The sequence below is a fragment of the Etheostoma cragini genome, chromosome 3, assembly GCF_013103735.1.
Source record: "Etheostoma cragini isolate CJK2018 chromosome 3, CSU_Ecrag_1.0, whole genome shotgun sequence".
Lineage (NCBI taxonomy): Eukaryota > Metazoa > Chordata > Actinopteri > Perciformes > Percidae > Etheostoma > Etheostoma cragini.
This window is the reverse complement of record NC_048409.1, coordinates 10318087-10337411: the sequence shown is the minus strand read 5'-3', so window position 1 is coordinate 10337411 and position 19325 is coordinate 10318087. Positions and strand designations below refer to the sequence as shown.

Here is a 19325-nt window from a genome sequence, read left to right as displayed (position 1 = left end):
CATATCAATTGCATGCTTAAATAACCCGCATAGGTTAAAGCCCCGCACATTTCAAGAGAGCCTGACCCACTTCCGGTTTAAATCGGACCACTTCCGTTTTAGGCCCCGCCCAGTCCGAGTACGGATCCGGATACAGATAATTCATGTGGTAAACAGATACAGATACAGATACAGATAATGCTGTACTCGCTCATCCCTATTAGATATAGGTCTATAGTTGGCTAAAACATCTGGATCAAGGTTTGGCTTTTTCAGAAGAGGTTTAATTACAGCAACTTTAAAGTGCTGTGGTACATAGCCTGTTAATAAAGACAAATTGGTTATATCCAGTAGCAAAATGTTGACTAATGGTAAAATTTCTTTAAGTAGCCTAGTCGGGATGGGATCCAAGAGGCAGGTGGATGGCTTAGGTGAAGAAATAATTGAATTAAATTGATAAATATCAAGTGAAGCAAAGCAGTCTAAACATGTATCTGGTTTTGCAGCTGTTTTTAAGGTTCCTGAGTTTAGAGATAAGTAAAAGGCAGTTTTAGTTAAAGGCAGGTCTTGGTGAATTTTGCTTCTAATAGTTATAATTTTATCATTGAAGAACCTCATAAAGTCGTTACTACTAAGAGCTATGGGAATACTTGGCTCAGTAGAGCTGTGACCTTCCGTTAGCCTGGCTACAGTGCTGAAAAGAAACCTTGGGTTGTTCCTATTTTCCTCTATTAATGACGAGTAGTACGCTATTCTGGCATTACGCTATTCTGGCATTACGGAGGGCCTTCCTATACGTTTTAAAACTATCTTGCCAGATTAAACGAGAATTTTTCAGTTTGGTGGAGCGCCAGATCTTCTCAAGTTTCCGCGATATTTGCTTTAATTTGCGAGTTTCAGTGTTATACCATGGAGCTAACCGTATTTGTTTTATTATCTTCTTTTTTAAAGGGGCAACAGAGTCGAGAGTCATTCGTAGCGAGCCTGCTGCACTATCAACAAAATGATCGATTTGGGAGGGACTAATAGCATAGGAGTCCTCTGTTACTTTGTGATTTGGTAATGAATTAAATGCTAACGGAATCGCATTTAGCTACAGCACCATCAGATAGACATCTTGTATAGAAGGTTTTGCCTAATGGCGTGTAGTTCAGCAGTATAAACTCAAAAGTTATCAAACAGTGGTCAGATAAAAAGGCATTCTGTGGGAACACTATTAAATGTTCAATTTCAACACCATATACAGGGCTGCCAACTCTCACGCATTGGCCGTGAGACACGCATTTGACTGGTTTCACACGCTCACACGCCACACCCCCGATTTCTCACGCTGAAGTGTCAACCCCGGTCTGTCAAATTTCTGAAAGATGAGTTTATCTATAGCCTACATCTACCTGTTGAGCCACTCGTGATCGACTAGTTGTGCTTTCATAGATTGTGAGGGGTTCAAGAGCGCTCCCTGTCTGTGGAATTTACAAATTGTCGCTTAATGAGAACCTTTTTTTACGATCCATCCCAGGTGCACTTCCCCGGCTTCAGGTATGTGCTCTGAGTATCATAGACCCGTCCGTCGCTTCGGGTCCTCTCTCTCTGTAAAGATAGAGGTGAGCAGCGCGGCTGGTAGTGTAGCAACTTCAGTTCATTTTAGTGGACCCGCTCTGCTGTGGGCTGGGGCGCGTTGCATCCGTGCGTAGACCTCCGATAAAGAGCGGCAAACAGCCACCTCTAAACTCTGTCAGAGACCCAAATGGGCCTCTGTGTCTGTCAGACGGTCTGAGTGAGCTACTACCAAATCGGCGGAGCAATGACATGCATAGCAGACTATATTACAACTCTCCAAATCTCGGACAACAGATGGGAGGAGTTATATTTTGGATATGCACAAAATTGTAAACATGAGCAGAAATCTTATGAAACACATCTGAGCTATACAATACTATATATACAATACTGCAACGTTGGGCCACTATTGTGCATCTTTAACCTCTGTGCATCTCTAAATGTAACTGTAAATAATTAATTTGATGTTTTATAAAATGAACAAATAGTCTTTATTTTCCCAAAAAAGTAAATACAATAAGTGGGGCACAGAAGATGAGGGCCAAACATTACTGAACATTTTCACAAAGGTTAAAGGATTAGAATTTATGTAAATCAGTGGTTCTCATTCTTTAGAATTTCAGTGGTCTTAGTTGATCCCTCAACATTAATTTAACTTTGGGTCACTGGTCCCTACACCAGGGACCCCTAGACCTGTTCACCACAGACCCAAATCTTCTCAGCTGTTGCTGACATATGCTACTGTCTCTTCATGGGGCTCATTATGTTTGGCACATTGTCTGGGTCAGTTCTTATATCATAAGAAGTTAATAATATAAATAATGTAAATGCTAAATGCCCTAAAACCTGTTGATACTACAACAATGCAAAGGTTCTTAGCCCCACAGTTTTGCAGATATCATGTAAGACTTGATCTCTCCATTTTTTGCAAAAAGAACTCTCCAGAAAGTGCCATTTAATGGTTTATTTTTCAAATTCTTTTCCTGGGGGGGCATACCCCCAGACCCCCCTAGGCAGAGCCCCATCCCCCCCAAAAATAACAAATCCCAATTTAAACCCTAAAGGATGAAGACCCAAAGAAATTGCTTTGTAAGCGGCAAAATATCGGTTGGCCCCCCAAAATCTCACTCCAAGGTTTGGGGGAAAGTTGGCAGCCCTGCATATACCAGAACAAGATCGAGGGTGTGGTTAAAACGGTGAGTCGGTTTATGAACACCTTGAGAGAAGCCAATAGAATTTAATAGAGAGATAAACACAGTGCTAAGGCTATCATTCTCATCGTCCACATGAATATTAAAATCCCCTACAATAATAACTTTGTCCGTTTTTAGCACTAAGTTGACAGAAACTCTGCAAATTCGGATAAAAATTCAGAGTATGGGCCAGGTGCTAGGTACACTATAACAAATAGAACTGGTTGCATTGATTTCCAACTTGGGTGTGAAAGACTAAGAACAAGACTTTCAAATGAGTTATAATTCAGTTTAGGTTTAGAGTTGATTAGTAGACTAGAATCAAAGATGGCTGCCACTCCAGCTCCTCGGCCTGTGCCTCAAGGAATGTGAGTATGAAAATGCTTGGGGGGATTGGATTCATTTAGACTAACATATTCTCCCTCACCCAGCCAGGTTTTAGTAAGACAGAATAAATCAATATTAGAATCTCATATTAATTACCCCTAGTACCCCTTTAGAAGAGAGAGATCTGATGTTTAAGAGTCCACATTTTGTTCTCCTATTCTTTTGCATTATTGCACTTGTGGTTTTAATTGTTATGAGGTTTTCATGCACAGCTCCTCTACTGTCTACCTTTGATTTAAATAATTTCAATGGTCGGGGGGCAGACACCGTCACTATGGGGTTTTTACTAGGTAACACCTGGAATAAAGGAGCAGAGAAGTGTGTTAGACTGGGATAATAACGCGTGAACTTGCCCAGCTCTAATATATATATGTCTACTCACCTCACGAATACTGAGGCCAACTTCCAAACTAGCTGTGAAGATCCCTCAACACTGTAAAAAGCCCTTCAACGTAACTGTCCATACAAATTTATTTTAAAATTTATATTTCTTTCAATATATTAATTTCCTTTTATTTTGCTTTCAGATTAAGTTACAGAAAAATGAAAAGTGTGAAGGTTGTGGAAACGTGCACCTTTCTACCATAAAATTGATTTTGTTGAATTTTACAATAAACTGCCTTCCCAAAACTCAGTTTTAGGACTTATTTAGGATGTCTGATAACGTTTTGTGTCTGTTGTTAGGGTTTTATCCTGTTATCTACCCCCTTCCCCGTATCCCTGTCAGTCTTGTTTGTTTGTGTGGGCGTGTTCAGCAGGCTCATCTCAGCTGGCTGTGCTTTGCACCTGCAGCTCATCACCAGCTGCAGCTCACCGCACCTGTGGCTCATCTATCATCGCTCTCCCAGCTATAGGCTCTGGTTCTGCTTCCACTCTTCGCCAGTTCGTCAGCTTACTACCCTTGGTATTATGCTTGGTCTCTTGATAGTTTGCCCACTACTTTTTGACGTGTTTCTAACTATCCGTTTTTCGCCTTGCCATAGTGTGTGCCTGCCTGCCTGCCTGCCTGCCTGCCTGCCTGCCCTGACCGCTCCTCTGAATACTATCACCTGAGCTCCAGCAAACCCGGATATCTCAAACACTTTGGCTCACCTGCTATCTCAATAAACTCGCCTGAACTCCTTACTCCTGTGTGTCCGCTCCTGAATCCTCCTGTGTACCATAACATCTGTTTGCAACAATAATGTTGTTCTGTACTGTACTATAAAACTAAACATTAAGATAGATATCTACTTGACAGTCTGCTTCACAAATGATGATAATGGCATAAAAAAGACATTGCCACGATATTATTTTAGGGTTTCATAATTATTTTGGTACCGCCTTCCCCATCATATTCTTTTTTGTATTCTTCTCAGGTTTCAGTAAGATAATATAACATTTTGGAATGAAAATACAAAAGAGAAGTCCAAAACTGGAGGCCAGAATCGCAAATATCTCCACAGCAACGCTGAACTTCCCAGGAGAGCTGACATACGCTGGGATAAAAGTGATCCATACAGCACAGAATATCAGCATGCTAAAGGTGATAAATTTGGCTTCATTGAAATTATCAGGCAGTTTCCGGGCCAGAAAAGCAAGAATGAAACATAACATGGCCAGAAGTCCTATGTACCCAAGTACAGCCCAAAAACCTACAGCTGAGCCCAGAGCACACTCTAAGATGATTTTGTCCTTAGATTGATCAACATTTTTGAATGGAAATGGAGGAGAAATTGTTAACCAGAGGATACATATGATAACTTGTAGTAGAGTGAAACCCAAAACAGTTAGTCTTTGCTGTGCGGGCCCAAACCATTTCATAACATTACTACCGGGAAGTGTGGCCCTAAAGGCCATTAACACCACTATAGTTTTCCCCAGAACACAAGAGATACAGAGAACAAAGGTGATGCCGAAGGCTGTGTGTCGCAGCTTGCAGGACCACTCAGAGGGCCGGCCTATGAAGGTCAGAGAACATAGGAAACACAGAGTCAAGGAGAAGAGCAGCAGGAAGCTCAGCTCAGAGTTGTTGGCCCTGACAATAGGAGTTTTCCTGTATCTGAAGAAAATGAATGCCACAACAGAAGTGATGCATGTTCCAAATAAGGACGCTGCAGTGAGCAACGCTCCCATAATCTCTTCATATGATAGAAACTCTGCCTCCTTCTTCACACAAGCATCTCTTCTCTCATTTGACCAGAACTCAGGGTGGCATCGCACACAAGTGATGGAATCTGAAAAAATAGCAGTTATTAGACTTTCCCAATACATTTGTCTTTTGTATTCTCTGTAAATGTAAATGTATTTTAGCGATGCATATGAAGCAGACACTACATCATTACCAGATAGTTGATGGCCTTATAACATGGTATCATCATGAATGATTTGGATTTTACAAGATACAGTAAGTGATACCTCATTATTACTTACTATTAGTGCCAGAGCAGCGACAGTGGCAAAGGCCCAATTCAAATTGAGGGAATTATTATTCTACAGGAAAATTAATCGCCGTTTGGAGGGCTAACATACTCAAAAACTCACCGAAATTGGCGGACCCATCAAGTCTGGTGAAATTGTACGTATTTTAAGGGTTTCTGGAACAGGCACACAAAAATTGCTCACTAGTGTCCGCTACAAACTTAAATAATTGACCCCTTGCAGTACGTTTAATGTAGACTCATAAATAGTAGTACACATATGAAGCATGTTAAGATGTACATGAAAGCTTATTGGAGCAATACCCTGAACCCAACAGGAAGTCATCCATTTTTGGCCATTTCGACATATCTTACTTTAACAAACTCCCTCTAGAGATTTCATCCGCCCGACTTCAAATTTGGTCTGCACCTTCTAAAGACGTTAAAGATGAAGATTTATTTATTTATTTTATTTAAGAAAAACTTTTCATCATAGGGCATGGCCTTGGGCGGTCATTTTGTGAGTTCCCCTGCAAAGTTGGAAGTGGGTGTAACTTGAGCGTACATTGTCCAATTGGCTCAAAACTTGTCAGGATTCATCAGAGTCCAACCCTGAGAACATATACAGGCCGATATTTTATTGGCATGGCGCCCCTAAGTGGCAACAGGAACTATCCCTAAAAGTAAAGGTGCTATATTTTAACATACTCCTCCTGGATATTTCATCCGATCAACTCCAAATTTGGTCTGTACTATCTCAAATCCTCAAAGATGAAAACTCTTTAAAAGAAAAACATTATGGTCACAAAATCGGCATTGCCAGTAACCCTGAGGGCCCATCCATTTCAGGGCTGGTGCACAAACACATTTTCATCATCTCTCAATGCAGTCGTTGCAGATTCCGAGGGAGAGATGTCCAAACCCCAAAAGCTGAGTCCAAAGCTATCTTCATGCTCAGTTACCCCTGAGTAAATACTGTAGACATTTTATGTAATTTGAGTAAGCTGACCCTTTAATGACATTTGCATGACATTTTATCAATGACACTACACCTGTAATGTTGCTCATTTCTCCCTCTGCACATCTTAAACAGTCATAGCAGCAAACAGGCTTTCCTTTCTGGAGAACCTTACGAGTTCCTGGAGGACATCTCTCACTGCAAACTGACAAAGGCACCTGCAATCACAAAACCACTATGAGAAAATACATAGGTATTCCCAGGATGTTGTCTTTGCAAGCTTCTATTATTTATTTATTTTATAAAAAACCAAGCATTATGATGACATGACTATAACTACAAATTAATACAACTGTAGCTATTGACATAAACTGTTAACAATTACAGTGATCTCATTTTGACTTACCTGTTGTGAGTTCTGTGCCCAAATTAAAGACTTATTTAGCAGATTCAGCTGTTTTTCTGCAGGTAGAGATGCATCATAAAGACCAACTGTGACAAAGTCCACAATGCCATGTTCTGTTGGCTGCCAGTTAATAATTTCATACTTTGCTGCAGGGTCTCCATTCTCATTAAAGTAAACATCATCTCCTTCCTTAGTTTTGAACCTAATGTTTTTAATGTGCTGTAAAATCTAAGAAGACATGTATTCATATCATTACCTGACAAAGATGTGGGCCTATTGGCTCAATAACATGATAAAAAGATGACAATAATTTATTTTTCAGAATTTGAACAATTGTTCCTGTTAATGTGACTTAGTTTAAAAACTATACGAAATGTTGATGTGCTACTCACCGAAAATGGATCTAGCTGCACCTTGTTGTTACAGGTTTTGTTACAGCTGAGGATATTATGAAGTGCGTGGGCCACAGCATACACTCCTTTATAAACATTGTAAAAGATGGGCATGAGCGACATATCAGTGAAGCTGTTTTGTACTCCAGTCAGATCTTCATGGCCAGTACATTCTATCTGATTCCCTGCTGAAGATTTGGACTGTTTGAACTTACAGTTAAATGATGTCTCCCAAAACTCTGGAAACATTTCATTACTAGATGAATTGAGCGGCTTCACATCCAACATGAACTCTCTCATTCCACTGACATGTGCTTTTGGGATGGATAGACCTATGGCACCATCCAGAATGTGATGCCTATCCATAGCCACAGTTTGGGAATCAGAGATCCAGGCCTCAGTGCCTACCCACTGGTACCCAGTCAGGTTGTGGAGAGACAGCTGTTGTACTAACGCAGTTATATCAGTGGGGGAGAGGAAAGTGACAATCACCTTGGAAGTTGAAGCCTTGATAATGTCAATAATCTTTTTAATTTTGTCTGGTGGATCTGTTATAAAGAAAGCTACAGAGTACTCTAGACAGATGCCCAGGTGCTGGGCGGTTTCTGTAAATATGGCCATGCCATTGTTGCCATAACCATCATTTGATCTAATCGCTCCAACCCAAGTCCAACCAAAGTACTTGACCAACTGAGCCAGGGCTCTACTCTGATAATAGTCACTGGGTATTGTCCTGAGGAAGGATGGGTACTTAGTTTTATCACTGAGACAAGCACAAGTAGCAAAGTGGCTGATCTAAAAGAAAAAGAAAGAAAAACAGTCTAAGATAGAGATGCAAAATATGAAACATTTGTACAGCAAATTCCATTATTTTTCTATGGCCATATATATATATATATGCTAATATATCTGCAATCTTACACAAATACAATTACATTTTTTCCATTCTTACCCACCATTGGAATATGAAAGGGTCCGATTATAGTAGATACAGCCATGCAAGGAGATGAAGATGTTTCTCCCAAAATGGCCTGCAACTGGGCAGTTCTAGTACATGGTGCATCAGAGAGTGTAGATAATATATCATTACCATTAGCCAAGGCCAGTGCAACCTTCACACTTCTGGCAATGGAGCCACAGGAATCGTAGATCTTATAGCCCAGAGAGATACCAGGCAGTAGGTCTGTGCTGTTATTAATCTCCTCTATGGCAAAGAGCATAGCCTGGGCAAACTGGAAACCTCTGAAAGTCAAACTGGATGGAAACAATTATGACAATAAATAATAGTTGAAATGTTTCAATGAAAAAGAAACAACAGCAAAGTAAATTCAAGTGTTTGGTATTAATAGAACAATTATATTTCAAGAAATATTTCTTTATTTTAGAAGTTTGACTTTCTTCTTCATACAATTTAAATCTAAATAGATTTATACTGTATAATGTACCTGGTGCATTCCAGTGGCAAGGGTTTTTGCCTGTAGGTGACCTGTCTATTTATCCAGCTGCCGTGGAAAGGGAAGATTCCCCCCAACAGAATGTCCCCATTCTTAGATAGCTGGGGGTTCTCAGGATCCCCTCTCTGCCTGCACACCAGCTCCTCAGCCTGAGAGAAAGATGCCACCAGCAACAGCTGTAAGAATGCCCAACCCTGCTCTGGCCACATCTGATTTGATTTCATACTGAGCTAAATCACTGGGTGGCATCACATTCACGTAAATTCAAAGCTTGCACTGGTATTTATACATTTTGAAGCAACATGGGAAACATCTCTAGAACAGTGACGTTGTATCTCGGTAGGGAGGCAGGAGGGGCCCAAACAGAAAAAGGGTTTTGAGCCTTTACAAACATGGCAGGTTTAAAAACAAATCTCAAACCGTCTCTTCACCAAAGTTTTCTATTTCCAAGTTTCCTTTCACAGCCAATGCCATAGACTCCAATGATATATCGATCCATGGTTATATAGGACAGTGGTTTGGTACTGCTGGATCTAAGTGCAGCTTTTGACACTGTGGACCATATCATTCTAACTAACCTACTTAAGCAGCGGGCTTGGATCTCTTGGTCAGCCTTGCAGTGATTCTCCTTTTATCTTTCTGATGGAAGATTGTCAGTTGCTGTTGGAAACTAAAACTCTAAATCTGATCTAATCTAATCTATCTGTTTAGTGATGTTCCCCAAGGTTCAGTCCTTGGTCAGATTCTGTTTGCCTTTTATGTCCCCTTAAACAGACAATATGACACTTCATAGCTACATGATGTAAGAATTTCTCCCATCTAATGGTTAAACTGCATTCCTTCTATTCAAGCTAGCTACCCATGCCAGTACACTTTTGTATTTTACTTTTGTGACACTATCCCTGAAGTATTAATTTCTCCCTGGGCTATCTGCATTTAGGTATTTCCCTTGTTGCCTTGTCCTCAATTCATTGACAGTTCAATCTGGCCCAACATGGACTAATTAGACAACCACCAACTATGCCTGCCATTTTCTTGCTATGAGTTAAGAATTACCATGGGTCTTTTCTAAATGTTGACCAGGGCTTCTTGAATTCCCGAGCTGCTGTTGGAAATATCAACTCTAAATTTGTGGTATTTATCAGATGATAGTGTTTTTCTTCTGAACCCTTCACTACAGCTTTCTTAGTTAGTTGATCTCCATTCTACACACAGGGCTGCTAGCTTCAAGCCTACAACCCGGTATGCCTGGAGATCTGAAAAATCGAGCAGGACAGGTCTATGAACATGGGAGGTTGGCATTAACAAATCTGAGCGTCCTGCTCATAGTCCTGGCCTAGACCACATCAGAAAACGTTGGTTTCAACTTTTGGTTTGGTAGCAACACAGAGCCAGGCCATATGGCCCAAATTAGTAATCTGATAAATCTGACTGAATGGGAGGAAAGCCCTTCAGTCAAGTCTTCACAGAAGAATGTTGTAGCTACATAATGTGTCCATGGTTTTGGAATGATATGTTACAGGAGAGTAATGTTTGGGTAAACATAAATTTGGCTATGTCATGCAGATAGACAGATAGATAGATAGATAGATAGATAGATAGATAGATAAAATATTTGACGTTATTTTAAAATAAGTCAATGTTAATATTTGGTTTCATGCAGGACACCGAAAGCGCTCTCCGTGGTGAAAGTCCTGTTTGTTTTGACCCATACACCCTGTGGGCCTCTGACCAAGCTGTCAAATTTGGTGAGTTGGGAGTAAGAACAAGTTGGTCATGTAGATAGAATAGATAGACATGGAAAAAAAGGAACAACGGGAGAAGAGACAAAGGCCAGTCTTCCTTTCTTTCAAAAAAGTGTACATTTCATTTCAGAATGGAAGTAGAAGTGTGTGGATCCAGAAAAGATGTTTTATTACTAATAGACACGTTTTTTTGATCGCTTGGTTCAACTTATATGACTTAAACATGTTTCATAACATATAATTGCATGATATTGTCAACAATAAACTGTATGATCTATTTTAGAAACTGACTTCTGATGGGATGTTTACTGTCAACCATTCAGCACATCAAATTAACAGTTGATTTCCCACATTTTAAAAACAAAGGCATATAAACTTTTACTCAATGTATTTCTTTATTTAATGCCTTATTGAAGTTTGTTCAATTTAAAAGCCAGCATCATGTACAAAGGGTCAAGTAATAATAAGAAAAATAAATTTGAATGTCCAAAAACTATGTAACAGTATTTTACTGTATGGATGCGGTGGATCATCATGTAAAACACATGTTACCATGCACACAAAGTAGTACTGTATTGTTCAAATTTAAAGATAGTATCATTAACAAGGTTAAATCTTACTGGCCAGTACAGATACATTCAGGGAAACAAATCAGCTTACATTAGTAATATTAGGATATCTGATAACGGTTTGTGTCTGTGTTTGCAACAATAATGTTGTTCTAGACAGTAAGATAAAACTACTACTGAATTCATATTTTTTAAAGCCTGAGTATCGGTGATGCATCAGGAATTTTTTCCCATCCTACAGTTATACTATAGTAATTCAATAAAAGGAGTCCTCAATAAAATTAAGATAGATATCTACTTGACAGTCTGCTTTACAAGTGATTAAATTGGCATAAAAAAGCCTTTGCCACCATATTATGTTATGGTTTTATTACTATTTTGGTACCCCCTTCCCCATCATATTCTTTTTGGTATTCTTCTCAGGTTTCAGTAAGATAATATAACATTTTGGAATGAAATTACAAAAGAGGAGTCCAAAACTGGAGGCCAGAATAGCAAATATCTCCACAGCAACGCTGAACTTCCCAGGAGAGCTGACATACGCTGGAATAAAAGTGATCCATACAGCACAGAATATCAGCATGCTAAAGGTGATAAATTTGGCTTCATTGAAATTATCAGGCAGTTTCCGGGCCAGAAAAGCAAGAATGAAACATAACATGGCCAGAAGTCCTATGTACCCAAGTACAGCCCAAAAACCTACAGCTGAGCCCAGAGCACACTCTAAGATGATTTTGTCCTTAGATTGATCAACATTTTTAAATGGAAATGGAGGAGAAATTATTAACCAAAGGTTACATATGATAACTTGTATGAGAGTGAAACCCACAACAGTGAGTCGCTGCTGTGCAGGCCCAAACCATTTCATAACATTACTACCTGGAACTGTGGCCCTGAAGGCCATTAACACCACTATAGTTTTCCCCAGAACACAAGAGATACAGAGAACAAAGGTAATGCCGAATGCTGTGTGTCGCAGCATGCAGGACCACTCAGAGGGCCGGCCTATGAAGGTGAGAGAACACAGGAAACACAGAGTCAAGGAGAAGAGCAGCAGGAAGCTCAGCTCAGAGTTGTTGGCCCTGACAATAGGAGTTTTCCTGTATCTGAAGAAAATGAATGCCACAACAGCAGTGATGCATGTTCCAAATAAGGACGCTGCAGTGAGCAGCGCTCCCATAATCTCTTCATATGATAGAAACTCTGCCTCCTTCTTCACACAAGCATCCCTTCTCTCATTTGACCAGAACTCATGGTGGCATCGCACACAAGTGATGGAATCTGAAAAAATAGCAGTTATTAGACTTTGCCAATACATTTGTCTTTTGTATTCTCTTTTATGTAAATGTATTTTAGCGATGCATATGAAACAGACACTACAAAATTACCAGATAATTGATGGCCTTATAACATGGTATCATCATGAATGATTTGGATTTTACAAGATACAGTAAGTAATACCTCAGTATTACTTACTTAACAGTGGCGAAGACCCCATTACAACTGAGGGAATTATTATTCTACAGGAAAATGTATCGCCTTTTGGAGGGCTAACATACTCCAAAACTCAACAAAATTGGCGGTCCCATCAAGTATGGTGAAATTCTACGTATTTTAAGGCTTTCTGGAACAGGTGCACAAAAATTGCTCACTAGCGTCCTCTACAAACTCAAATAATTGACCCCCTGTAGTACGTTTACTGTAGACTCATAAATAGTAGTACACATATGAAGCATGTTAAGATGTACATGAAAGCTTATTGGAGCAATACCCTAAACCCAACACGAAGTCAGCCATTTTTGGCCTTTTCGACATATCGTATTTTAACAAACTCCTTCTGGAGATTTCATCCGCCCGACTTCCAATTTTGTCAGCACCATCCAAAGACGTTAAAATGAAAATGTATTAAAACAAAAACTTTTAATCATAGGGCATGGCCGTTGGTGGTCACTTCGTGAATTTCCCCATCAAAGTAGGAAGTGGGTGTAACTTGAGTGTACATTGTCCAATTGGCTCAAAACTTATCAGGATTCATCAGAGTCCAACCCTGAGGACATATACAGGCCGATATTATATTGGCATGGCGCCCCTTAGTGGCAACAAGAACTATATCTAAAAGTAAAGGTGCTGTATTTTAACATACTCCTCCTGGAGATTTCATCCGATCGACTCCAAATTTGGTCTGTACTATCTCAAATCCTCAAAGATGAAAACGTATTTAAAGAAAAACAACACAAAATCAGCATCTGCCAGTAACCCTGAGGGCCTGTTGTTTTTAGGGCTTCTGCACAAACACCTTTTCATCCACTCTCAACGCATTCATTGCAGATTCAGAGAGAGATATCCAAACCTCAAAAGCTGAGTCCAAAGCTATCTGCATGCTCAGTTACCCCTGAGTATATACTGTAGGCATTTTAGGTAATTTGAGTAAGCTGACCCTTTAATGACATTTGCATGACATTTTATCAATAACACTACACCTGTCATGTTGCTCATTTCTCCCTCTGCACATCTTAAACAGTCATAGCAGCAAACAGGCTTTCCTTTCTGAAGAACCTTGCGAGTTCCCGCAGGACATTTCTCACTGCAAACTGACAAAGGCACCTGCATGAACAAAACCACTATGAGAAAATATATAGGTATTCACAGGAGGTTGTCTTTTGCAAGCTTCTTTTGTTGATTGCCTTCATGAAAACCAAGCATTATGATGCAATGACTATAACTACGAATTAATACAACTGTAGCTATTGACATAAACTGTTAACAATTACAGTGATCTCATTTTGACTTACCTGTTGTGAGTTTTTTGCCCAAATTAAAGACTTATTTAGCAGATTCAGCTGTTTTTTTGCAGGTAAAGATGCATCATAAAGACCAACTGTAACAAACTGCACAATGCCATGTTCTGTTGGCTGCCAGTTTATAATTTCATACTTTGCTGCAGGGTCTCCATTCTCATTAAAGTAAACATCATCTCCTTCCTTAGTTTTGAACCTAATGTTTTTAATGTGCTGTAAAATCTAAGAAGACATGTATTCATATCATTACCTGACAAAGATGTGGGCCTATTGGCTCAATAACATGATAAAAAGATGACAATAATTTATTTTTCAGAATTTGAACAATTGTTCCTGTTAATGTGACTTAGTTTAAAAACTATACGAAATGTTGATGTGCTACTCACCGTAAATGGATCTAGCTGCACCTTGTTGTTACAGGTTTTGTTACAGCTGAGGATATTATGAAGTGCATGGGCCACAGCATACACTCCTTTATAAACATTGTAAAAGATGGGCATGAGCGACATATCAGTGAAGCTGTTTTGTACTCCAGTCAGATCTTCATGGCCAGTACATTCTCTCTGATTCCCTGATGAAGATTTGGACTGTTTGATCTTACACTTAAATAAAGTTTCCCAAAACTCTGGAAACATTTCATTACTAGATGAATTTAGCGGCTTCACATCCAACATGAACTCTCTCATTCCACTGACATGTGCTTTGGGGATGGACAGGCCTATGGCACCATCCAGAATGTGATGCCTATCCACGGCTGCAGTTTGGGAATCAGAGATCCAGGCCTCAGTGCCTACCCACTGGTACCCAGTCAGGTTGTGTAGAGACAGCTGTTGTACTAAAGCAATAATATCAGCGGGAGAGAGGAAAGTGACAATCATCTTGGAAGTTGAAGCCTTGATAATGTCAATAATCTTTTTAATTTTGTCTGGTGGATCTGTTTTAAAGAAAGCTACAGAGTACTCTAGACAGATGCCCAGATGCTGGGCGGTTTCTGTAAATATGGCCATGCCATTGTTGCCATAATCATCATTTGATCTAATCGCTCCAACCCAAGTCCAACCAAAGTAATTGATCAACTGAGCCAGGGCTCTACTCTGGTAATAGTCACTGGGTATTGTTCTGAGAAAGGATGGGTACTTGGTTTTATCACTCAGACAAGCACAAGTAGCAAAGGGGCTGATCTAAAAGAAAAAGAAAGAAAAACAGTCTAAGATAGAGATGCAAAATATGAAACATTTGCACAGCAAATTCAATTATTTGAAATCCCCTCTTTTCTAGCTCTAATATATATATACAAATATATATATATGATCTTTCACAAATATAATTAAATTTTTTCCATTCTTACTTACCATTGGGATGTGAAAGGGTCCGATTACAGTAGATACAGCCATACAAGGAGATGAAGATGCTTCTCCCAAAATGGCCTGCAACTGGGCCGTTCTAGTACATGGTGCATCGGAGAGTGCAGATAATATCTCATTACCATTAGCCAAGGCCAGTGCAACCTTCACACTTCTGGCAATGGAGCCACAGGAATCGTAGATCTTATAGCCCAGAGAGATACCAGGCAGTAGGTCTGGGCTGTTATTAATCTCCCCTATGGCAAAGAGCATAGCCTGGGCAAACTGGAAACCTCTGAAAGTCAAACTGGATGGAAACAGTTATGACAATAAATAATAGTTGAATTGTGCCCTTGAAAAAGAAAGAATAGCATAGTAAATCAAGTGTTTGATGGTATTAGAACAATTATATTTCAAGGAATATTTATTTCTTTTAAAAGTTTGGCTTTCTTCTTCATACAATTTAAATCTAAATAGATTTATACTTAATTTTAATTTGCATTTACCTGGTGCATTCCAGTGGCAAAGGTTTTTGCCTGTAGGTGACCTTTCTATTTTTCCATCTGCTGTGGAAAGGGAAGATTCCCCCCAACATAATGCCCTCATTCTTAGATAGCTGGGGGTTCTCAGGATCCCCTCTCTGCCTGCACACCAGCTCCTCAGCCTGAGAGAAAGATGCCACCAGCAACAGATGTAAGAGTGCCCAACCCTGTTCTGGCCACTTTTGATTTGATGTCATATTGTCTGATAGAGCTAAATCACTGGGTGGCATCACATTCACGTAAATTCAAAGCTTGCACTTGTATTAATACATTTTGAAGCAACATGGGAAATATCTCTAGAACAGTGACGTTGTATCTCTGTAGGGAGGCAGGAGGGGCCCAAACAGAAAAAGGGTTTTGAGCCTTTTCAAACATGGCAGGTTTAAAAACAAATCTCAAACCGTCTCTTCACCAAAGTTTTCTATTTCCAAGATTCTTTTCACAGCCATTGCCATAGGCTCCAATGATATCTTGATCCATGGTTATACAGGACAGTGGTTTGGTACTGCTGGATCTAAGTGCAGCTTTTGACACTGTGGACCATATAATTCTAACTAACCTACCTAAGCAGCGGGCTTGTATCTCTTGGTCAGCCCAGCATTGATTCTCCTTTTTATCTTTCTGATGGAAGATTGTCAGTTGCTGTTGGAAACTAAAACTCTAAATCTGATCAAATCTAATCTATCTGTTTAGTGGTTTTCCGCAAGGTTCAGTCCTTTGTCAGATTCTTTTTGCCTTTTATATCCCCTTAAACAGACAATATGACACTTCATAGCTACATGATGTAAGAATTTCTCCCATCTAACGGTTAAACTGCATTCCTTCTATTCAAGCTAGCTACCCATGCCTGTACACTTTTGTATTTTACTTAAGTAACACAATCAGTGAAGTATTCATTTCTCCCTGGGCTATTTGCATTTAGGTATTTCCTTTGTTGCCTTGTACTCAATTCCTTGACAGTTCAATCTTGCCCAACATGGACTAATTAGACAACCACCAACCCCGTCTGCCATTTTCTTGGCATGAGTTAAGAATTACCATGGGTCTTTTCAAAATGTTGACCAAGGCTTCTTGAAGTTCCGAGCTGCTGTTGGAAATTTGTGGTATTTATCAGATGATAGTGTTTTTCTTCTGAACCCTTCACTACAGCTTTCGTAGTTAGGTGATCTCCATTCTACACCCAGGGCTGCTAGCTTCCAGCCTACAACCCGGTCTGCCTGGAGATCTGAAAAACCGAGCAGGACAGGTCTATGAACATGGGAAGTTGGCATTAACGAATCTGAGCGTTCTGCACATAGTCCTGGCCTAGACCACATCAGAAAACGTTGGTTTCAACTTTTGGTTTGGTTGCAACACAGAGCCAGGCAATATCGCCCCAAAGTAGTAATCTAATAAATCTGAGTGAATGGGAGGAAAGCCCTGCAGTTAAGTCTTCACAGAAGAATGTTGTAGCTACATAATGTGTCCATGGTTTTGGAGCGAAGTGTTATACAGAAGAGTAATGTTTGGCTATGTCATGCAGATAGATAGATAGATAGATAGATAGTGGTTTGGGTTAAAATAAGTACAATATTTGACGGTATTTTAAAATAAATCAATGTTAATTTTTGGTTTCACACAGGACATTGAAAGCGATCTCCCCGGTGAAAGTTCTGTTTGTTTTGACCCATCCACCCTGAGGGCCTCTGACCAAGCTGTCATATTTGGTAAGTTAGGAGTAAGAACAAGGTGTATGGAGGACCAGGTCTACAATATTTAAAAATAAATACAGAAATAAATAAATGCTCAATATATAAATAAGCATACAATTAATTGCCCCAAAAAATACAATAAACAAATAAATGTAGGTAGAAATTAAATTATACTGTGAGAAAAAAATGTATAAATCTCTTTTAATTATCTTGTTTATTTATTCACCTTTGTAATAATTACCTTATTTATTCATTGTCCGTTACAATCTTCAACTTTATTTATCAATTCATTATTTTTTAAATGTATCTATTTTTGTGTGTGTTTAAATTTTTTGACTGTTTGATTCTTCCGTTGCATTTTCTACCCTATTTATTTTCACCCCTGGTATTTATTTCTGCCTGTCAATTTTACATTTCTTCATGCATTCCTGCCTCATTATGCAAATGAGGAGGGGCTGGTCTTAAGGGTTCAACTTCTGCCCATTGGTTGGTTAGCATTTTACTGCATCGGTCGAATCTACATGACACCGGCCACAGTCACAACAAAGATGGCTACCTACGATGAAGTTGTCAGTGAACTGAGGCATTTAGCAACTGTTTTTGAAAACAATGCTGACACTATAAATATTGACTTTAAAATTTTTCGTTTAGACGCATTGACAGAACGTGTGTTTCAGTTAGCGGCACACATGGAAACAGATGTCGACAATGTAGTTTTTCACAATCTGGAGGAAGCGGCCTATCTTCTTAACTCGGTCGCTAACGTTAATCACACACCTGGGATATCTGGTCGCCCTGCTTATATGCTGCCTGTGGACGCCGTGGAAGGACTTTTACATGCGGGTTTGCCTGATGGTGCCATTGCAAGGCTTTTTGGAGTCAGCGAAACAACAGTTCATCGTCGGATGGCAGAGAATGACAAAAGGTGAGTGTACCATTACATGTGATGCCAATAGAACCAGTGTGTGTAACTTTACCAATTCACAAGTATGACACAGGAAAAAGGCAAACCCTTGCTAGTGTAACCAGCTACTCAAAGGCTGATCACTTTTATAAGAATAACCAATAAATTTACCTGACAATAAGAGATATTTAAGCTATCCAGATGTTAGGAATTGGGCCAGATCAGAAGATTCTAGGTTTTCTCGCTGAAGCCAAAGGGTTGAATTAGCCATACAAAACTGGCGAGCAAGCCAGGAGCCATTGAGATTTTGGATTACGACTGTGAAGTATTACATTTTTGTGCCTTTTGATCATTTCCAAAGTGACTTTTTATCGTTGCTGCATTATGGAAGTAGTTGATAAGTTAGGTGTTAAGGTACCCAACGCGGTGATAGTGTGCGGATTAACAGGTTCCGAGAAAGATGAGTCAATTTTTAATGTACTAAAACAGTATGGCTCAATCAGTAGAACCCTAACTGTAGATGATATCACCTCTGAGTTTCACAAGAGCCTTATCGTAGAGCATCACTCAGGGGTAGCCCTACAAACCTTAAGACCCCTGTGTCCGTATCCTCATACTCTACCTGACGATCCGGAGGTTAAATATTGTGTGCAGGCATTAGCTGATGTTTATACACAGACGGCAGGAGGGGATGTCACTGACTACTATCTGAAGGAGCTAAAGGGGATACCGAAGTTGAGTGGGAAGGGCTATGGGGAAGTGCTTAGAAGTGATGAGAAGTCATGTCAAAGATAAAGACCTCCATTGAAGCTATTCAGCCTAGTACACTGTCCAGTCCTCACCCCACTGAGAAACCGCATCTCAGTGCAGACTCCCTGCCACCGGCAGGTGAATGTTCTTCCCCTACTAGAGCTCCTTTACTTGATTGTGACCACCACTTAACACTTCTGAGTTCCATGCCAAAGACACCACTGACTTTAAGTCCTTGCGACCTCAATCCACCAG

The 19325-nt window shown here is 39.8% G+C and overlaps 2 protein-coding genes across 2 annotated transcripts; both read right to left on the bottom strand.

The window, feature by feature from the left end:
• Positions 1-4427: 4427 nt before the first annotated feature.
• On the bottom strand, positions 4428-8509 carry LOC117942134 (extracellular calcium-sensing receptor-like). Its single transcript, XM_034867460.1, has 5 exons — positions 8231-8509; positions 7275-8069; positions 6883-7110; positions 6571-6694; positions 4428-5335 (listed from the first exon to the last, which is right to left on the bottom strand). The coding sequence occupies exons 1-5, from the start codon at positions 8492-8494 to the stop codon at positions 4428-4430; spliced, it is 2319 nt and encodes a 772-aa protein (XP_034723351.1). The 5' UTR covers positions 8495-8509.
• A 2906-nt stretch (positions 8510-11415) lies between these two features.
• Positions 11416-15793, bottom strand: LOC117942139 (extracellular calcium-sensing receptor-like). The gene is made up of 6 exons (XM_034867466.1): positions 15690-15793; positions 15193-15490; positions 14227-15021; positions 13835-14062; positions 13523-13646; positions 11416-12323 (listed from the first exon to the last, which is right to left on the bottom strand). Exons 1-6 carry the CDS (start codon positions 15776-15778, stop codon positions 11416-11418), a joined length of 2442 nt encoding a protein of 813 aa, XP_034723357.1. The 5' UTR covers positions 15779-15793.
• Positions 15794-19325: the final 3532 nt, after the last annotated feature.